We start from the raw sequence: 17,558 nt of genomic DNA, 5'->3' as shown, positions 1-17,558 counted from the left end.
CTTAGCTTATTCCTGACTACTTTCCCCAGCTTGACCACCTTCACCCCCTACCATTTCGTCTTCCTACAGACTACAACAAAGATCTGACTCCTCTATCAGAGGTAAGAGTGTCTGGGTCTGGGGAAAGACTATATTAGGATGCAGGCCTGGTGGGGATGTCAGAGGGTCAATTGTTGAGAAGAGTGGGGTCAGTCTCCATGAGCAGTGGAATATGTGTAAATTGAAGTGGAGAGAGGTAATCTCCCGAGGTGGGCAAGGCCTGAATCCTTCTTTTGTCAACCATCCTTTCCTTCACTTTCTTTTGTCGTCAGATTGACAAAATCCAGGATTCAAAATAAGTGGTTTCCTACTCTGGTTGTTATGGATTGTATTGTATACCCCAAAAATACGGAGTGTGTTTCTTGTAAACTCCCAAGCATGAAAACCATAACCTGTGGTTTTGGAAAGGAGTTGTCCTTGTTATGTTAAGAAGGTAGGATTAGTGTAGGGTGTATCTTGAGTCAATCTCTTCCGAGATATGAAAGAGGATAAACAACCAGAGATGGAGGAAGAGAGATGCCAAGCCACAAGGAGATTGCCCAGGAACAGAAGCTTAGAAGAGTTGAGGACCTTCCTCCAGTGCTGACAAAGAAAGTTTTCCCCTAGAGCTTACACTTCAAATTTGGAGTTCTAGCCCCCTAAACTATGAGAGAAAAAAAAAAAAAAAAAGGCTAGATTGCCTTGAGAAGACTGTGGATAGAATTATGGACATCAAAGGCAATTCTGGTGACAGCTCAGAAGGAAGTAAGGTAAGCTACAGAGAAAGTCTCTCTTAGAGAATACATATGGCACCAGCAGCAGAATGTTGTTAGAAATGTGAACATTAAATGTGCTTTGCAGAGGCTTTCAAAAGAAAAAGATGACATGTGATTGGACAATGAAGGAAGGGAGATGCTTTTTATGCTGTGGCAAAGAACTTGTCCGAATTTTCCTCAAATGTTTGGTAGAAGATAGAACTTGTAAGTGATGAACTTGGATATCTGGCTGATGAGATTTCTAAACAAGATCTTAAAGGGGCCATTCAGTTTCTTCTTGCTGCTTATAGCAAAATGGGAGAGGAAAGGAATTGACTTAAAATGAACTGTGCAAAATAAAAAGAGAACTTAGACATCGGAAAATTCTGTTGTATATAGTAGGGACATGTGTCCTAGAATGTTCACCAAGGACATGGCTACGCGATCTTTTGTTAAAGAGAGTAAGCCTGTGACTGATGGATCTAACCAACTACCACAGCAGAACATCCATTAGCTTAGACTGAAGGGGACAGAAAGAGAAGGAAAGGAAAGAATGCTGTCTGCCTCTTGGAATTCTACAGGCAGGAAACAGTCCAAAGGAGCTACAACTGTTGTCCTCCAAGGAAAGAAAAGGACCATTCCTGGAGCAGCTTACAGGTCAGCTGAACTGTTGGAAGGAGCAGTGGAAGCAGGGCCTTCTTGGTTTCAGAGAGTGGGACCATGGTTTCCTGGATCTCAAAGGGTGAGGCCACAGCCTCCTAGGTTTCAAAGAGTTGGATCTTTGCCAACTATGTTCTGGCATGTGGGGCTGTAGTTAAAGTGTGCCAGGGGCATGGAGCCATTGCCCCAAACTGATGGGGCAGGGCTGTCATGCCCAAGGGGCAATAGATGGTACAGAGGGGGTCTGGTTGCCACTCAGATGGACTAAAATGGGTCTGCCTAAAGCCCAGAGAGTAGAGTTACAGTCCCAGAGGGCCAGAAAGGCAGAGCTGAAGCTTTGGAGGGAGGAGTCTCCACCCAAACTCTAGAGGGCGTGGCCAACACTCAGAGTCTGGTTGGGGGGGTGGGGTGGGGTGGGGTGGGGGTGAGGGGGTGGTGGGAGAGCATTGCCCAGAAGGTCTCAGAGAAAAAAAAAGAGAGGATTATTTTCAAACCTAGAGCATTAATGTAATTTGTTCTGCTGGGTTTAAGATTTAGTTTGGTGTCTGTGATCTCTTTTTCTTCTCCAATTTCTCCCATTTGTAATGGAAATGTCTACCTTATGCCTGTTCTACCAGTATACTTTGGAAGCAGAAAACTTGTATTTTAGATTTCACATGTTCACAGATGAAGAGGAATTTTGCCCCAGGATGGAATATGCCTAATAAAGTCTTACCCATATTTGATTTAGAGGATTCAGAAGATTTTGGACTTGGAGTTGGTTTAAGGCTTTTGGGATGATATGATAGGGTGAATGTGTACTACATGTGGCAAGGACATGAATCTTCCAGGCCAAAAAAAAAAAAAAAGGGTGGAATATTATGGATTGAATTGTGTCACCCTAAAATAAACCCAGTACTGTTGAGTCGATTCCGACTCATAGCAACCCTATAGGACAGGATAGAACTGCCCCATAGAGTTTTCAAGGAGCCCCTGGTGGATTTGAACTGCTGACCCTTTGGTTAGCAGCTGTGGCACTTAACCACTATGCCACTAGGGTTTCCCACCCTGAAATACATGTTGTAAATCCTAACCTCTCTGCCTATGGTTGTAGTCCCATTTTGGGAATGGGTTGTCCTTGTTATGTTAATGAGGCAGGATTAGTGTAGGGTATATCCTGAGTCAATCTCTTCTGAGATATGAAAGAGATTAAAGAAGCAGAGACAGGGGAAGAGAGATGCCAAGCCACACAGAGATCTCCGAGGAACCAGGAAATAGAAGTTGAAGAAACTTCCCTCAGAGTTGGCAGAGAATGCCTTCCCCTAGAGCCAAACCCCCAAAACCCCAGTGCCAACAAGTCGATTCCGACTCATAGCGACCCTATAGGACAGAGTAGAACTGCCCCATAGAGTTTCCAAGGAGCGCCTGGAGGATTCGAACTGCTGTCCCTTTGGTTAGCAGCCGTAACACTTAACCACTACACCACCAGGGTTTCCCCCCTAGAGACAGTGCCCTGAATTCGGACTTTTAGGCTTCTAAACTGTCAGAAAATCAATTTGTTTGTTATAGCCACCCACTTGTGGGATTTCTATTATAACAGCACTAGATAAAATTAAGACAGTGGTCTAGAGAACATCTCCATTGGTCCCCACCTAAGCCCTTCCAACTGGTTTGCCTAAACAAGCAACACCCCCACCCCAGAGGGGGATGGCTGGGCTGACAGCAGCAAGACCACCGTTACTTCTTACAGTGAGGCTGGCCAGCCACACCTGGGGGAGAGGTGAGCCTCATCTGCCCTCCCTGGGCCTGCCGGCAGTGTTTTACAACCAAGCCAAAAAACCCCATCGCCGTAGAGTTGGTTCCGACTCATAGTGACCTTATAGGACAGAGTAGAACTGCCTCATAGGGTTTCCAAGGAGTGCCTGGTGGATTAGAGCTACTAACTTTTTGTTTAGCAGTCATAGCTCTTAACTGCTGTGCCACCAGGGCTCCGAACACTTATATTTGTCTGTGCAGCACCTTGACATTGTTGGAATAAAGACGTATGTGGAGAGTTCTTGGACTTGAGGTTTCTCAATGACTCTCCAGGACTCAAGAGAATCAAGGAGCCAGGTCTGATGACTCAGCCTTGTTTCCAGTCTCCTCCCGGCCCAAGACAGACTGGGCAGATTCTGGGGAGAGGGGACCTTGGCAGAATTGAAGCCATCTACCCTTTAGGGCTAACAGGCAGGTGGGTGGGGGAGGAGAGTCTGTCTCAGCCTCCTGTGGGCCTTAACCCCCCCAGGAAGAGCTGGCTAGGCCTCCAGACAAGTTTAGCTGACCTTTAAGGTTCCAGGTTACTCTCCAGGCTTGCGCTAGGCTGACCTAGCTCGAATATCTGGCCACAAGCAGCTAAGGACTCAGGAACCCACCCCTCCTCTGGCTCTCCCTCTAGAATGAGCCTCTTGCCCAAGCCAGAAACATACCACTTAGAGAAACTACATATTGTAATCTGAAAAAGAAGAGGGAGATTTTGAATGGGAAAGTTGGGAAGGTGAGTCTCTGGGAAGACAGGGGCAGCTGGAGTGAAGGGTTTTCAAAAGCCTAGAGGGTGATGAGTTGAGAGGCAGCTTTGTTAGGATTTTAGCCAAGTCCTGAGCCCGCCCCTCCCCCTCTTCGGGGAGGCCGTTTTCTTGGCAGACAGCAGATAGGTGCATGACAAAAGTGCTGTGATGGCTCTGTCCTGTGGAGTGAGGAGCTGGCTGGGGAGGGCCCCTCCTGTTCCAAGTCTCTCCACTCCCACCAGGCCCCTTAATCTACCTGCTTTTTGGGCAGAGAATGACTTAGAGGTGAACACAACTCCAGCCCTTCTAGATGTTCCTACACCTGTGAAAAGTATTGAAACACATGCATATAGTTAGTTGCCCTAAAAGTATATACAGACTGGCATGTGAACACAGACAGTTTGGTACAGACTCAGAGGAAAAAAACAGACTCAAAGGACTTACTGATACCAGCCAGATGAAGACAGCAGACTCCTTGACCACAGTCAGAAGGGTCCCACTGGGACACCCAGCCCCCTAGGAAGCAGACACGGAGCCACTTGACCCCAGCAAACAACCCTAGAAAGGGCCGAGCCTGGAGTGGAAATGAAGAGATGCCTTAAACCAGGCAGAGGTTAGCATCTCCAGGCTGAAGCTTCCATCTTCCAAGCTGTGGGGAGCTCCGGTCCGGTATCTTCCCAGAGCCCCTAATTCACCCCAGGGCCTCCACTTAGGGCAGGTTTTAGGAGCAGACAGACAAACATCATCCCTAGCAGGCAGGCACAGGGAGGGCTATTCTTTTGCGAACTGCGTCAAGCACCAACTAGGCCAGCAGTTTGAGCCCTCAGAACACTAGGCCAGGTCCCAAAAAAATAGACCCTGAGGGAGAGCTTAGGACAGGCTTCCCACATCCCCACCACAAATTGCTCCCTATCTCCTCAGCACCTCTTCTGTCAGCCCCCCAAAACAAAGTTCATCCTGTGGCCTGGGCGCGGGAGTGGGGTGGGTGGCAAGGCCAGACGCCTAAGTCCTCCAGAGAAAGGGGGAGCGGGATACCTGGGTCCCGGTGGGGGCCCTTGGAGCCTGTCTGAGGAGGTGCAGTCTTTGAGAGGGACTGGGGAGGGGGGGTTGCTGGAGCTCCTTTTAGCCACTCTGAGGAGGATTCTGTGTGAGGGGGTTGGGGCTGGAGGGCTGGAGGGCTGGGGGGGAGCAGGAAGCTGTCCCCAGGGGAGCCATCCAGGCCCATTCAAGGGTTGAGCACTTGTTTAGGGTTAGAGCTGCCCCCTCTGGGGACTGGGATTGTCCAGCCTAGGCCATTGTCCTGCCCCCTTCCCCCGTCCCTCCCAGGCCGCTTTGAACCTGAAGTCAGATATTTTCTCTTTCCCCCTCCCACCTTGACTTTCCCCACCCAGGGCCTAGGGCTGGAGGCCTGGTATAGGGAAGTGGGGGAGGGAGAACAGGGCCTACAGTATTAGATCCTTGGGTACTTGAAGACAGGCGGCAAGGACCCTGATGTGCGGGTCCCACCATGGGGGGTCCTGTGTGAGGGAGTGTCTGGTCCCTCTGTCAGGAGCAAGATTGGAAAACTCAGACCCAGTCAGCCCAAATTCTTGTCCTAAGAAGGAGAAGTGGGGATCCGTCCCAGAGTTTGTAGGTGAAGAGACTCTGGGATCAGAAGACTGGGGATTGGAGGTGGGGGATGAAGTAGGGCCCTTGGCGGAGAATCAGAGGTGTGTCAATCTGCTCCTATTGATGGGGTTGGAGTTTAGCAGGCTGGGCAAATAGGTGCCAGGGATTTGAAGCTGTGGGGTACCTGGCTCTGGCAAGTAAGGTAGGTGGAAACGCCTGGGTTTCTAGTTGGGGGCATGGGGCCCACAGGGGAAATTAACCAGTTAAGCACAGTACTGCACCATCTTACAGTAAGCAAGGTACTCATGGGCTTAACTGTGTTTATTTACTAATCTGTAGCATAGTTTCACATGGATTTCCAAGATGTGGTAAATTCATATGAAACTGTGCACTACAGATTAGTAAATAAACACAGGTAAGCCTGTGTGTACCTTGCTTATTGGGTAATCTCTGCCAGCGGGCAGCTGGTGAGCATATCTGTGGCTATTAATAAAAGGAAGGTAATCCCAACAGTACTTGGCACATCCAGGTTCAGTAAATGTTTATGGAGCTGAGGCGGTGGCTGGGCTTCAGTAAGGGATGGTGCCAGGAGTGTGAAGAGGGTCAGGCACCAGGGTTTATGAAGAAGTGGAGTGTCAAAGAGATCTCAGGCCTGATGTGTGCATGGCCAGGCTAGTCTGCTGAGAGTCCGAAGTGAACGTCCCTATGTAGGGCCTGCACCGAGGGCCCTGGAATCTGGAGGTGCGCCCAGTGCAATCTCCTTGTTTCTGTTCCACAAACACCACTGCAACAGGCAAACACCCTTCGCCTCAGTTTCTCCCACCCCCACCGCCCTCTCCCCCACCCATCCAGGGGGCGGGGCCAGAGGTCAAGGCTGGTGGGTGGGATTGGGGAGGGAGAGAGATTTTGAGCAGTCCCTCAGAGATCCCTCCTTTCACCAGGCCCCCGGCTTGGGGCGCCTTCCTACCCCATGGCGGGACACCTGGCTGCCGACTTTGCCTTCTCGCCCCCACCGGGCGGTGGGGGCGAAGGGCCGGAGCCGAGCTGGGCTGACCCTCGCACCTGGCTGAGCTTCCAAGGCTCCCCAGGTGGGCCAGGTATCGGGCCGGGGGTTGGGCCGGGCGCTGAGATGTGGGGCATTCCCCCGTGCCCTCCGCCGTACGAGTTCTGTGGGGGCATGGCCTACTGTGGACCTCAGGTTGGCGTGGGGCTGCCCCAAGGCGGCCCGGAGACCCCTCAACCCGAGGGCGACCCAGGGGCCGGGGTTGAGAGCAACTCCGAGGGGGCCTCTCCCGAGCCCTGCACTGGCCCCCCTGGTGCCGTGAAGCTGGAGAAGGAGAAGATGGATGAGAACTTCGAGGAGGCGAGTGATCTGCAAAGGGGAGAAGTAGCTGGGGCTGGCAGGGGCGGCAACAGGAGCAGGAGGCTGTCGCCTACAGCTGCCTAGGCCTAGAACCCAAGAGGGGAGCAGGCAGGAGCAGACCACCCCAGGCAGAGCGATGTGTGGCTGCTTTGGGCAGTCCAGAGAGGCATGGTCAAGGTGGGGAGTAGAAACCGGAATTCGGAGAGATAACCGCAAGCGAGGCCCGCGGCGGCCTAGGGAAGTCGGAAGCGAGCACAGAGTGGGCCTAGCTCCGGAGCGGGCCCTTGACAATAAGGCCTCTTAACATTTCCTAGGCCTGACTAGGGTCAGACCGCTCATTACTAGTCCAGCCCTGGGCGGTGGTTGGGGTTTGAGCTCATTTTCCCCACCCTTAACCCTTCTTGAAAATTTGATCTTATCAGTCCCAGGATCTGTGGCCTTAGGGTTAAGTGTAGCCTGAGGATAAAAACCAACGTTCTTATCCTAGACTAATTGTTCCTGAAGGTCTAGGGTGTGACTGGTTTCTGATAGCTCTTGTTTGGCCTTTCTGGACTGCTGAGTTTTGTTTACCCCATGTCAAATTTAGGGTCCCTTATGAAAACCCTGGTGGTGTAGTGGTTAAGTGCTATGGCTGCTAACCAAAAGGTCGGCAGTTCAAATCCACCAGGCACTCCTTGGAAACTCTTTGGGGCAGTTTTACGCTGTCCTCTAGGGTCGCGACGAGTCGGCGTTGACTCAATGGCCCTGGGTTTGGTTTTATCTCTGCTGAGGAGCCCTGGTGGTGCAGTGGTTAAGAGTTCAGCTGCTAACGGAAAGATCTGCGGTTTGAACCCACCAGCAGCTCCGAGGGTGAAAAGACCTGGCGATCTGCTCCGGTAAAGATTACAGCCTAAGAAACCTTATGGGGCAGCTCTACTTTGTCCTATAGGGTCGCTGTGAGTCGGAATCAAACAAAACTACCTCTGCCTTGGAGGAGAGTGAGACATCATTATGCAAAGTGCACACCCTGGCAGCTCCTTGTAAACAGCTGAAAATACTTGATTTTAATCAATTTAGCCTTAATTTCGTAAGTTGGGAATAAGAAAGAAAAAGGTGGTGGAAGATGTCATCTACAGGCCATTCCTAAATATAGGGTTTGCTGAGGGATTGAAGACTTTACATGTTCAGCCCTGGTGGGGCTATTAAAGATGTGTCTTCCAGGCTTCCAGAGACAAGTGTAAGCAATTAGAGATCAAGTACTAAGCTTTTAGGCCCCGCAGAAGGAGGTGTGAGAGTGGTTTCAGCCGCGACGTAGTAGCCCCAGACTCTTTGCAGGAGGTGACTGCTGAGCCTTGAATAATAATGGCTGCCAATTGTGGGCCACTTCCTAAGTGCCTGGCTGTGTACCCAGTTTATACATCATTATCTCATTAAGCTTCACAAAATCTCCTAGGGAGGTATTATTAGCTTATTTCACGGGTCTTAGTGGCTAAGTAGTGAAGCAAGAAATTGAACTGGGGTATAGCTTATTACATAACCCTAAAATAGGATTTGGAGAAGCTGAGAAGGGGAGAGCTTGAGGGCCTTTATAGGATTGAGTTGATCAGGCACTAAGAATGGAAATGAAAACTTATTTGAATTTAATATGGTTGATCACTCTTGAAATACTTCCCTTAAGGCCTCCAGGGCCACACATAGACTTGGTTTCTTGGTAGCTGCTTCTACTGTCTCCTTGGAGTGCCCTGGGGCTCAGTCCTCCAAACTCTGCTTTCTCTACCCTTCTTTCCTCTCATCTACCCTCAAGGCTTTAAATGCCATTTATACGTGGATGACTACTACATTTCCCATCTTTAACCAAATGGCTTCCTGAACTTCACCGCCCCATCAGAGTTGCTCAAGGCCCGAACCAGTCATCCTATATTACTTTCCAATCCTTCGGAAGCACTGCTGTCTTTAGCTCTGAAATACATCCTGAATCAATTACTTCTCCCAGCCGCCATCATCCCTGCCTGATTACGGTAGTCTCCCTAGCTCCACCCATGCCCCTCCTTACAATGTATTGCCAATATATCAACTGAATGACCAATTTAAAATGTAGGAGGCTATCATTTCACTCTTCAAAGCCTTTCAGTGGGTCCCCATGTCACTGAGTAATACCAAAGGTACTGCAGTGCCTACAGGCTTTGCCCTATTCATCTCTTGGACCTCATCAGCTCCTACCTTCTCTGCTTTCTACTTGTCTTGCTCCAGCCGTGCTGGCCTTGACACCTCCGAACACACCAGGTACAGTCCTACCTCAGGGCCTTTCTCTGTCTAAAATATTCTCCAGATAACGCTTTGCTCAAATATCCCCTCCCCTGGCTATCCTATTTAAAATTGGTCACTTTCTTCCATAACTCCCTACCCTGCTTTACTTTTTTCCATAGTGTTTCTGACATCCTGACATAGTGGGTAATTATTTGTCTACTTTATGTAGCAGCTGGCATATAGAAGGTGGTCAATAAATCTGCTAAATGAATGAATCGGTGAGGATGCTCCTATATTGCAAAAGAATACAGAAAAAATATGGGACAATCAGATATAAATATTTTTTTAATTGAGCACCAGATGTATACAAAGCACTTTATTCCTACCTGTGCTGACACTTATTACTTTTTGCAGTGTATATATGTGCCTGGGGCATAGTTTGTGGGACCTCCGAAAGCAAGCTTGGGAGAATATATTGGCAGTAGGTTTGGTTTTTGGTTTTATCAGAGGAATGGTGTTCTTTGTTCTCAACTTCCTTTATCGGGGCAATACTTGAGTCAAAAGGCCTTTGTGTTAAGTGAGCTGACAGGCAGGAACTCTATAACCTGACAGGTGTTGTTTCTGAGACTAAGGCCTGTCTGCTCCCCTGTGGGTACTTGGATGTGCAGATTTCTGGAGGAAGAGGGGTCCCTAAACCCTGGTGGTGTAGTGGTTAAGAGCTATGTCTGCTAACCAAAAAGGTCAGCAGTTCGAATCCATCAGGCACTCCTTGGAAACTATGGGGCAGTTCTATTCTGTCCTATAGAGTCACTATGAGTGGGAATCAACTTAAAGGCAATGGATTTTTTTTCTGTTTTTTGTCATACATGAATCAGTGAGCAGTACTGGAGTGCAATGATACTTGTAGATGATAGGTGGGCAGTCTGGGAGGCAGAGATACTTCCACAGATGCATTCTTTGGGGCCGTAGTCAAAAAGTATGGTGAAGGAAAATGGGGAGGAGAGGTAGGTAACTTGTGTGTTTATATTCTTATGAGTCCTCTGCTTTTTTCTTTTTTAAACTGCAGTCCCAGGACATCAAAACTCGACAGAAAGACCTTGAACAATTTGCTAAACTCTTAAAACAAAAGAGGATCACTCTGGGGTATACCCAGGCCGATGTGGGGCTCACCCTAGGGGTTCTCTTTGGTGAGTCAGCTCCGCATGTTCTACAGGGGCCACCCCCTACCCCCGAACATCCCTGAACTTGGGCTTTTCCTTCCCTCAAGGGATCCAGACAGCGGGGTGTTTCAGGAGCAGGGTTTTACCTCCAACCATGAAGGGAGAGGAGGTGGGAGAAGATACTTGGGCTTAGAGTGGTGGGACCCTAGTGTGGGACATCTTGTGAGGACCAAAAGAAGGTTGAAGCCTGGGTTTCAGAGTCTTCAGGACTCTAGATGCTGCCTCATCTTGCCTTTTTCAATTGGCTTCCCCCAGGGAAGGTGTTTAGCCAAACGACCATCTGCCGTTTTGAGGCTCTGCAGCTCAGTTTCAAGAACATGTGTAAGCTGCGGCCCCTGCTACAGAAGTGGGTGGAGGAAGCGGACAACAATGAAAACCTCCAGGAGGTAAGGGCAGGAGGGATACACGGGGACCTGCCCTCTCAGTCCCATTTGCAGAGTTTCCATTCCTTGCTTGCAGCTCTCCCTTTATCGAGGCAGCAGTTCTCAGTGGAATGGGGTGTAAATTCTTCAGTCCTGCTGGGAGAAGGTCTGCAGCCATTGGTCTAAACCCACCCTTCTAGATGCTTCCTTGTCATGCTTCTTGGCTCTGCTGACTCATCCAGTCAGTGCCTCCTTAGCCCTCCAGTCACTGGCCCATTGATGCTGTTGCTCATGGTCCGAGGCTGGTCCTCTCACCTCCCTTGTCACCCCCTCTCCTCTCTACCTGCCCAGATATGCAAAACGGAGAACCTCCTGCAGCAGGCCCGAAAGAGAAAGCGGACTAGCATTGAGAACCGAGTGAGAGGCAGCCTGGAGAACCTGTTCCTGCAGTGCCCAAAACCCTCGCTGCAGCAGATAGGCCACATTGCCCAGCAGCTGGGGCTTGAGAAAGACGTGAGTGCCCCACCCCTGTCGGCTCCACATCCTACTTGTCCCCACTCACCCTTTCTTCCCTAGCTCTGGCTCCTGCCCTTCAACCACCCTGTTGGCTTTAGATATAATGACCAAGCAAAAAGCCAGGCCCACCCTCCTGGAGATCATGATCTAATGTCACTCTCCCCTCTGTCCACCACCAGGTGGTCCGAGTGTGGTTCTGTAACCGGCGCCAGAAGGGCAAACGATCAAGCGGTGACTACTCCCAGCGAGAGGATTTTGAAGCTGCTGGGTCTCCTTTTCCAGGGGGACCAGTGTCTTTTCCTCTGGCACCAGGGCCCCATTTTGGTACCCCAGGCTATGGGGGCCCTCACTTCACTACTCTGTACTCCTCAGTTCCTTTCTCTGAGGGGGAAGCCTTCCCCTCTGTCCAGGTCACCTCTTTGGGCTCTCCCATGCATTCAAACTGAGGTGCCTGTCCTTCTTCCCAGGAATGGGGGGACAGAGGAAAGGGGGGAAGCTGGGGAAATAGGACCCTGGACATTATACCAGGGCTTTTGGGGTTAAGTTCTTCACTAAGGAAGGGAGGAATTGGGAGCACAAACAGTGGGGGCAGGAGATTTGGGGGTATAACTGATTGGAGGGAAGGTAAAGTTCAATGATGCTCTTGATTTTAATCCCCACATCACTCATCACTTTGTTCTTAAATAAACCTGGGTCACAGTAGATATTAGATACTTCTGTCTTTGGTTTATTATACTTTGGTTGCTGAAGAGAGTGTGGACATGGGGATAAAAACAAACAAACAAAAAAACTCAAACTTGTTGCCATCAAGTCTATTCTAACTCATAGCGGCCCGTAGAACTACCCCATAGAGTTTCCAAGGAGCAGCTGGTGGATTCAAATTGACGATCTTTTGGTTAACAGCCAAAGGTCAGCAGCCACCGGGCTCTTAATCACTGCATGCTCTTAATCAATGTGCCACTAGGGCTCCAGGGCATGGGGATACCCAATGCTAAATATTAGCTGTTTTCATATGCAAATAGACCCGGAAACCAAAGTGCCATTCAAACTGCTCAAGGTCACAGAGGGAAAGTTAGGATTAGAACCCAGTTACAACCCAAGTTTATTGCTAGAGAGCCTTCTAGGCATAAGCTGGTTTTTGGGAGCCTGTGACACGGGTTCTTAGGAGAATGAGTTGAACAGATACAGTCACCATGTATCCTCATTGCCTATTAGGAACTGGCTTTTTTTTTGTCTTTGTACCTAGGTCCTCAGTGGCTTTGTACGGTACTAAGATACCAGGTCTAGGTGGTCATTTCTGCTGATCAACCCAACCAGAAACTCCACTTTGTGCTTTCTTGATACAAGGGTTCATTTGGTTTCCACTTAGTTTTTGCCTGTCCTGTCAGTGACTTGCCTAAACCTTAGTGTTAAGGTCTGACTTTGTCACTAGCTGTTGGGTGCCCTTTTCCTGGAGCTGACTCCTCAGTGAAAACCTTGGGTTGTTAAGTCTAAGCAGAGACAGAAGTAGGGAGAAAGACGTGCAGGTTGCAAAATAATCAAGGTTTCCTTAATAGGAACTATAGGTCCCTGGGTGGTACAAAGTGTTTTTGCTCTACTAGCCCAAAGGTTGGTGATCTGAACCTACCCAGCAGCACCACAGAAGAAAGGCCTGGCAATCTACTAGCATAAAGAGTACAGCCAAGAAAACCCTACAGAGGAGTTATACTCTAACACAGGTTGCCACGAGTTGGAATCAACTACATGTAAAGTTTTTGTTTTGTAAAGGAAACTAGAAAACTGTGACAAGCTCTTGTCTTGGTGTGAGGCACACCAAAGAAAATCACAAGGACTGTATGTGAGTTAGGAGGTGGTTGATCTACACTAAAGCAGGTCAGCATTTAGTTTGTGCACTAGGCTTTCTCTTTTCCTGGTGGTGCTGGTGAAGGCAGTAAAAGTTTTGCCGTCTTCATGAAATTAACCAAATCCCAACTACCTTATTTTAATGGCAGTGGTTTAAAAGAGCCAGACATGAATGAAATTGCTTGTTTTTTTATTTGGAAATAGAAGCAGAAAGTCCAAAAGATCTGAAAAGTTAGGTTATGATGATCATGGCCAGAGGTAGGACTAGCCACAGTACAGGGCAATTTGGGGGCCAGGTCCTAGGTTTTCCCGGAATCCTCTAGGTGATACCATCAAAGGACACCAAGAAACCCACTTGTCCAATACTGGGGCTTATGATATCTTCCCAGGCATGGCCTTTGCAATTGATGGATGCTGTGGTCCCAGACTTTCTGGTGTCCATGGCAAGAAGCTCTACCACCTGTCAATGGGAATTTGCAATCCACTGGCTACAACTTCTTAGAGGCAGTATCTTTGGCAGGAAACATCTCTTCTGTCACCTTTGGCCATGAGCGCCTGCTCCAGTCCCTGAATTCAGTATCCATGGCAATGGGCTCTTCCCTGGCATCATTCCCTCCTGGGGAGGGAAGGGAAGAAGGGGGCATCTCTTAGGATCCATGTGCACCTTGCTGTTAATGCCCCTGGCCTGGAGGCCCCAGCTCTGTCCTCTCTGTTGGGCCTTAGGCCTAGATGCCAACACCGCATCCTGGGCATCGGAAGTCTGCCTCCCTGGCTGCCTGGATGCTGCAGCCAACACAGGCCACATGGAACCAGGTGTCACAACCATCACACTGAACCCAGGCCACTGTCTCTTCTTGGGGCAGGCAGCAGCGGGGAGCTGCACAGGGTTCCCCGCCCCCAACTGCAGGGGGGGCCATGGGGGCGCTCACTGGGTGCTTCCGAGGACGCCCACGACGGTTTCTAGGAAGTTGAGGGGAAGACACAAAAACGAGGGTCACTGGAAAACTGTAGGAGAAGCCTTGAAATCTGGGTAACTGCAGGGTGAACCTGGAAACTCCTTGGAGGCTTGTAGTGTGAATCTAGATAAACTCTTGGTAAGACATCTGTAATGTGAGCCTGTAAACGGTCCTCAAAATCTGTAGGGTGGATCTAGAAACAGTCCCTGAAAATGTGTGGGGTGAGCCTGGAAATGTCCCATCCTTAGGCACTAGAAGAGTGGGGTTGAAGATGTCTGAATGTAAAAGTAGGAATTCTGTGCTGATCTATTTTAAAACCACTGCCCCCATCCCACCTAACTCTTGCTGTGTCCTGTATATATATTGTTTCTGTCAGCAGAGCTAACCCAGGTCTTGCCATTCCAACATCAATTCCACCTCTGCCCACTACCTCCCATCCCCACCCCCAAGCAGAAGGCCTCTTCAGGGCCTGGGGTTCTGAAACAGAATTAGAAAGCAGTGAAATATTGCTGGAAGGCAGACATGATCGGAAGGCCTCTCCACTTACCCGACGGGTGTCGGTGGGGTTTTCTCTCCTCGCAGTTTCTTCCTGGGCTCCATGAGGACTGGCGGGGGGCTCTCAGGCCCTTTCTCATCATCGTCCAGTTCTGCCAACACTCGGTGAGCTGATTTCCTCCGGTTTCTGGGGGCTGGGGTTCGGGCAGAAGGAGTGGTCCCCACTTCCCCAGGGGGAGTGGGAAGGGGTAGGCTCTGGGGCCCACCCCCACCCCGGGAGAAGGTGAGAGGCTGGGGCTGGAGTTTGCTGAGGCTGCCGATGGAGTTGAGGATCAGTGTAGCCTTTGGGGCAAGGGAGAGGGTGCTGAGGGGCCGCTGTGGAGCCCCCTGAGAGGGCAGCATCGGCTGGAAACCACCCCCGGACCCTGCTTCTCCCTGAGACAGTGGGATGGTAATGGCCGCAAAGTCCTGAGGTTTGACTCGAACTTGTTGGAACATGAAGTAGAACTCGGAGGGGCTGGTTCCTGGGGTCCCTTCAGGGCCAAAGGTTAGGAGGTCACCATCACTCAGCTCCAGCCTGTGACCCTTTGGGAGTCGGACATTATTGACTAAGGTCCCTGTTGATGTTGGGGCACCAGACAGATACAGACAGTGACAAAAAAGAAAGGACCAGAGTCAGGAGTGGAGAAATTTAGACCTGTTCGATTTTCTGGGGCCCATCAGGAGGAATATGACATGCTGTTGTCCTTCTTCCCTCCCTCATATTTTAAGCCCCTCAGGTGGTGACACCAGATAGTAAGCAGCTTGTGAGCTGGGAACAAGTTTTTTTTTATTGTGCTCTCCACGCTGATTCCTTTCCTCTCTCTGAGGTCCATGCCTCCATCTCAGTGGAAGCTCTCTCACCCAGCTCCAATTCAAAGTACAGTTATTATCTCAGCATAGCTCTGGAGCCAGGCTGTTTGGGTTCAAATCTTGGCTCCACCACTTACCAACTCTGTGCTCTTGGACAAGTTTCTTAACCTCTTTGTGCCTTATTTTCCCCATCTGTAAAATGGGGATATTAATGCCCCCCTACACTCAATGCACTTAAAACAGTGTCTGGTTCAAACAGGAAGTCTTAAATGAGTGTTAGCTACAATAATTATCTAATCCTTACAACTACCAAAGCAGACCCACTAAGCCTTACTATTTAGTTTTATCTAAGAGGAAACTAAGACCCAGAGAGGTGACGTGACAGGCCTGAGGTTTCACCAGGAGCCAGTGGCAGAACTGGGGCGGGAACCCGGGCCCTCTGAGGCTGAGACTATAACTACCTTTGAGTCAGGGAGAAAAAGATACACTCCCATTATTAAATTGTGATTTAATGCAACTACTTAAGATGGAAACAGGTGCCTCAACAAACCTGGAAACGGTCCAGTCTGAGTCTGGCCCCCAATGGCCACAGACATACCCCCTGATGATGTCCCAGGCACCGGATCTACTTCCCAGCCCCTTGTATGAGCTAAAGAGGACCATCAAGGGTCAGCCCTACAGACAGCTTCTGACACCACCCCTTTGGGGGGAAAATGATCTGGACCACAGCTCTATCCAACCAGACAAGGATTTTGGAGGCAGGCAGAGCCCCCATGGAGCCCCTTAGTCAAAAGCCTGGATCTGCAACCCTTCAGGGGCAATGCCGCCCTGCTCACTGCTCACCTTGGCTGCTGTGGTCCTCCAGACTGACCCTCCAGTCATCACCCTTGCGCTCAGCGTGGAGCTCGGCATGAACCCCGGAGATGAGGCCGGGCTCCCGCTGGGGCCGCAGAGCCACATCACACAGGTCGGCCCTGCGGCCCAAGCGATAGGTGCAGCCAGCCCCGGTGGGAGGGTGGAAGGTGTAGAGATCGCTGCCTCCTATGCGCAGCAGCTGGAAGCAAGGCAGCATGGGCGGTGCTTCTTTGCACCACGCCTTCCACTTCAGGAATCCATCACTTTATGCCGGTCCTGGGTCGTGTATGGCTGGTCCAAGTTCTCTTCCGAGTGTGATACTCAACCTGGAGCACACTCCCTGAGTAGGGGAATTTCAGGGGACAAGCAGCCTAGGCATGCAAAGCAAAATTGGCTGTCCAGCAGCTTTGCAACTGGAAAATTCGGGGAAGGTCCTTGGTGCAGTGACAAAACAGGAACACGCCCTATGGCACCTCAGTTGAGCCGGATCCTCAGGCCGCAAAATAATCGGAACGTCTCCAATCTGTGCAAAGCAATGATACCTTAGGCAGCTTTTGGGCAAATGCCAACTGGAGGGAGTGGGGGCTTGCTTCTGTGCAATAGAGCGCATCACCTCAGTGTAATTTGAAAAAAGCAGCTTCCTGTCAAACCTGCTTAGCCAAATGGAGTACCCCTTCTGCTCGCCCGCATCCCGCTTTTCTGGTTAATCCTCACTCGGAACTATTTAGTTTGGAACCCTGTGGGAAGCGAATCCACAGTCACCCCCCGAGAAGTCCCCCAAGTTCTTCACCAAAGCAGATCTAAACCCCTGCTTCCCGGTTTCCCTGGGTGGGATGAAAACAGCGGATGGAGCTCCCCGCAATCACGCAAGACTAATTCAGCCCTTTCCCTCCGGGTCCCAGCCCGGTTTCGGATCTACCCACGCAGTGACATCTTGGAGTGGTCTCCTTTCCAGACAGTGTCGGTCTGTGCGGAGGCCCCAGGACCCCTCGGGCTCCTTGGCCCGGACCCGCGCTCCCGCAGATGTTTGACAGCGAGGGCGCCCAAGCCAGGAGGGGCCGGGCCTCTGTGCGCGGGCTGACGCGACCCCTCCTTCGGAATTCCCGGGTCTCCAGTTCGCGCAGAGGGGGCCCGCCCCCTGATGCCTTTGATTGGGCAGCTCTCTTGTCCTCGCTTCATCCCATTGGGCAGCGCACTGGTATCCCTGCACTCCCGCCTTTCACCTTTTCTGATTGGTTCACAAGTTTTCCCGGGTTCCCGGAGTTGGGAGGACCCACCAGGGCGCGGAGATACTCAAACACTGTAATT

At 50.4% G+C, this 17,558-nt stretch overlaps 2 protein-coding genes across 2 annotated transcripts; one reads left to right on the top strand and one right to left on the bottom strand.

Moving 5' to 3' along the window:
* The first annotated feature begins 6,533 nt into the window (after positions 1-6,533).
* POU5F1 (POU class 5 homeobox 1) lies at positions 6,534-11,696 on the top strand. The gene is made up of 5 exons (XM_003422446.3): positions 6,534-6,926; positions 10,219-10,339; positions 10,628-10,758; positions 11,086-11,247; positions 11,430-11,696. The coding sequence occupies exons 1-5, from the start codon at positions 6,534-6,536 to the stop codon at positions 11,694-11,696; spliced, it is 1,074 nt and encodes a 357-aa protein (XP_003422494.1).
* A 2,000-nt stretch (positions 11,697-13,696) lies between these two features.
* TCF19 (transcription factor 19) lies at positions 13,697-17,518 on the bottom strand. Its single transcript, XM_003422464.4, has 3 exons — positions 16,239-17,518; positions 14,596-15,160; positions 13,697-14,052 (listed from the first exon to the last, which is right to left on the bottom strand). The coding sequence occupies exons 1-3, from the start codon at positions 16,465-16,467 to the stop codon at positions 13,818-13,820; spliced, it is 1,029 nt and encodes a 342-aa protein (XP_003422512.1). The 5' UTR covers positions 16,468-17,518; the 3' UTR covers positions 13,697-13,817.
* Between the last annotated feature and the right edge of the window lie 40 nt (positions 17,519-17,558).

Source organism: Loxodonta africana, chromosome 1 (assembly GCF_030014295.1).
Source record: "Loxodonta africana isolate mLoxAfr1 chromosome 1, mLoxAfr1.hap2, whole genome shotgun sequence".
NCBI lineage: Eukaryota > Metazoa > Chordata > Mammalia > Proboscidea > Elephantidae > Loxodonta > Loxodonta africana.
This window is presented reverse-complemented; position numbering and strand designations above follow the sequence as displayed.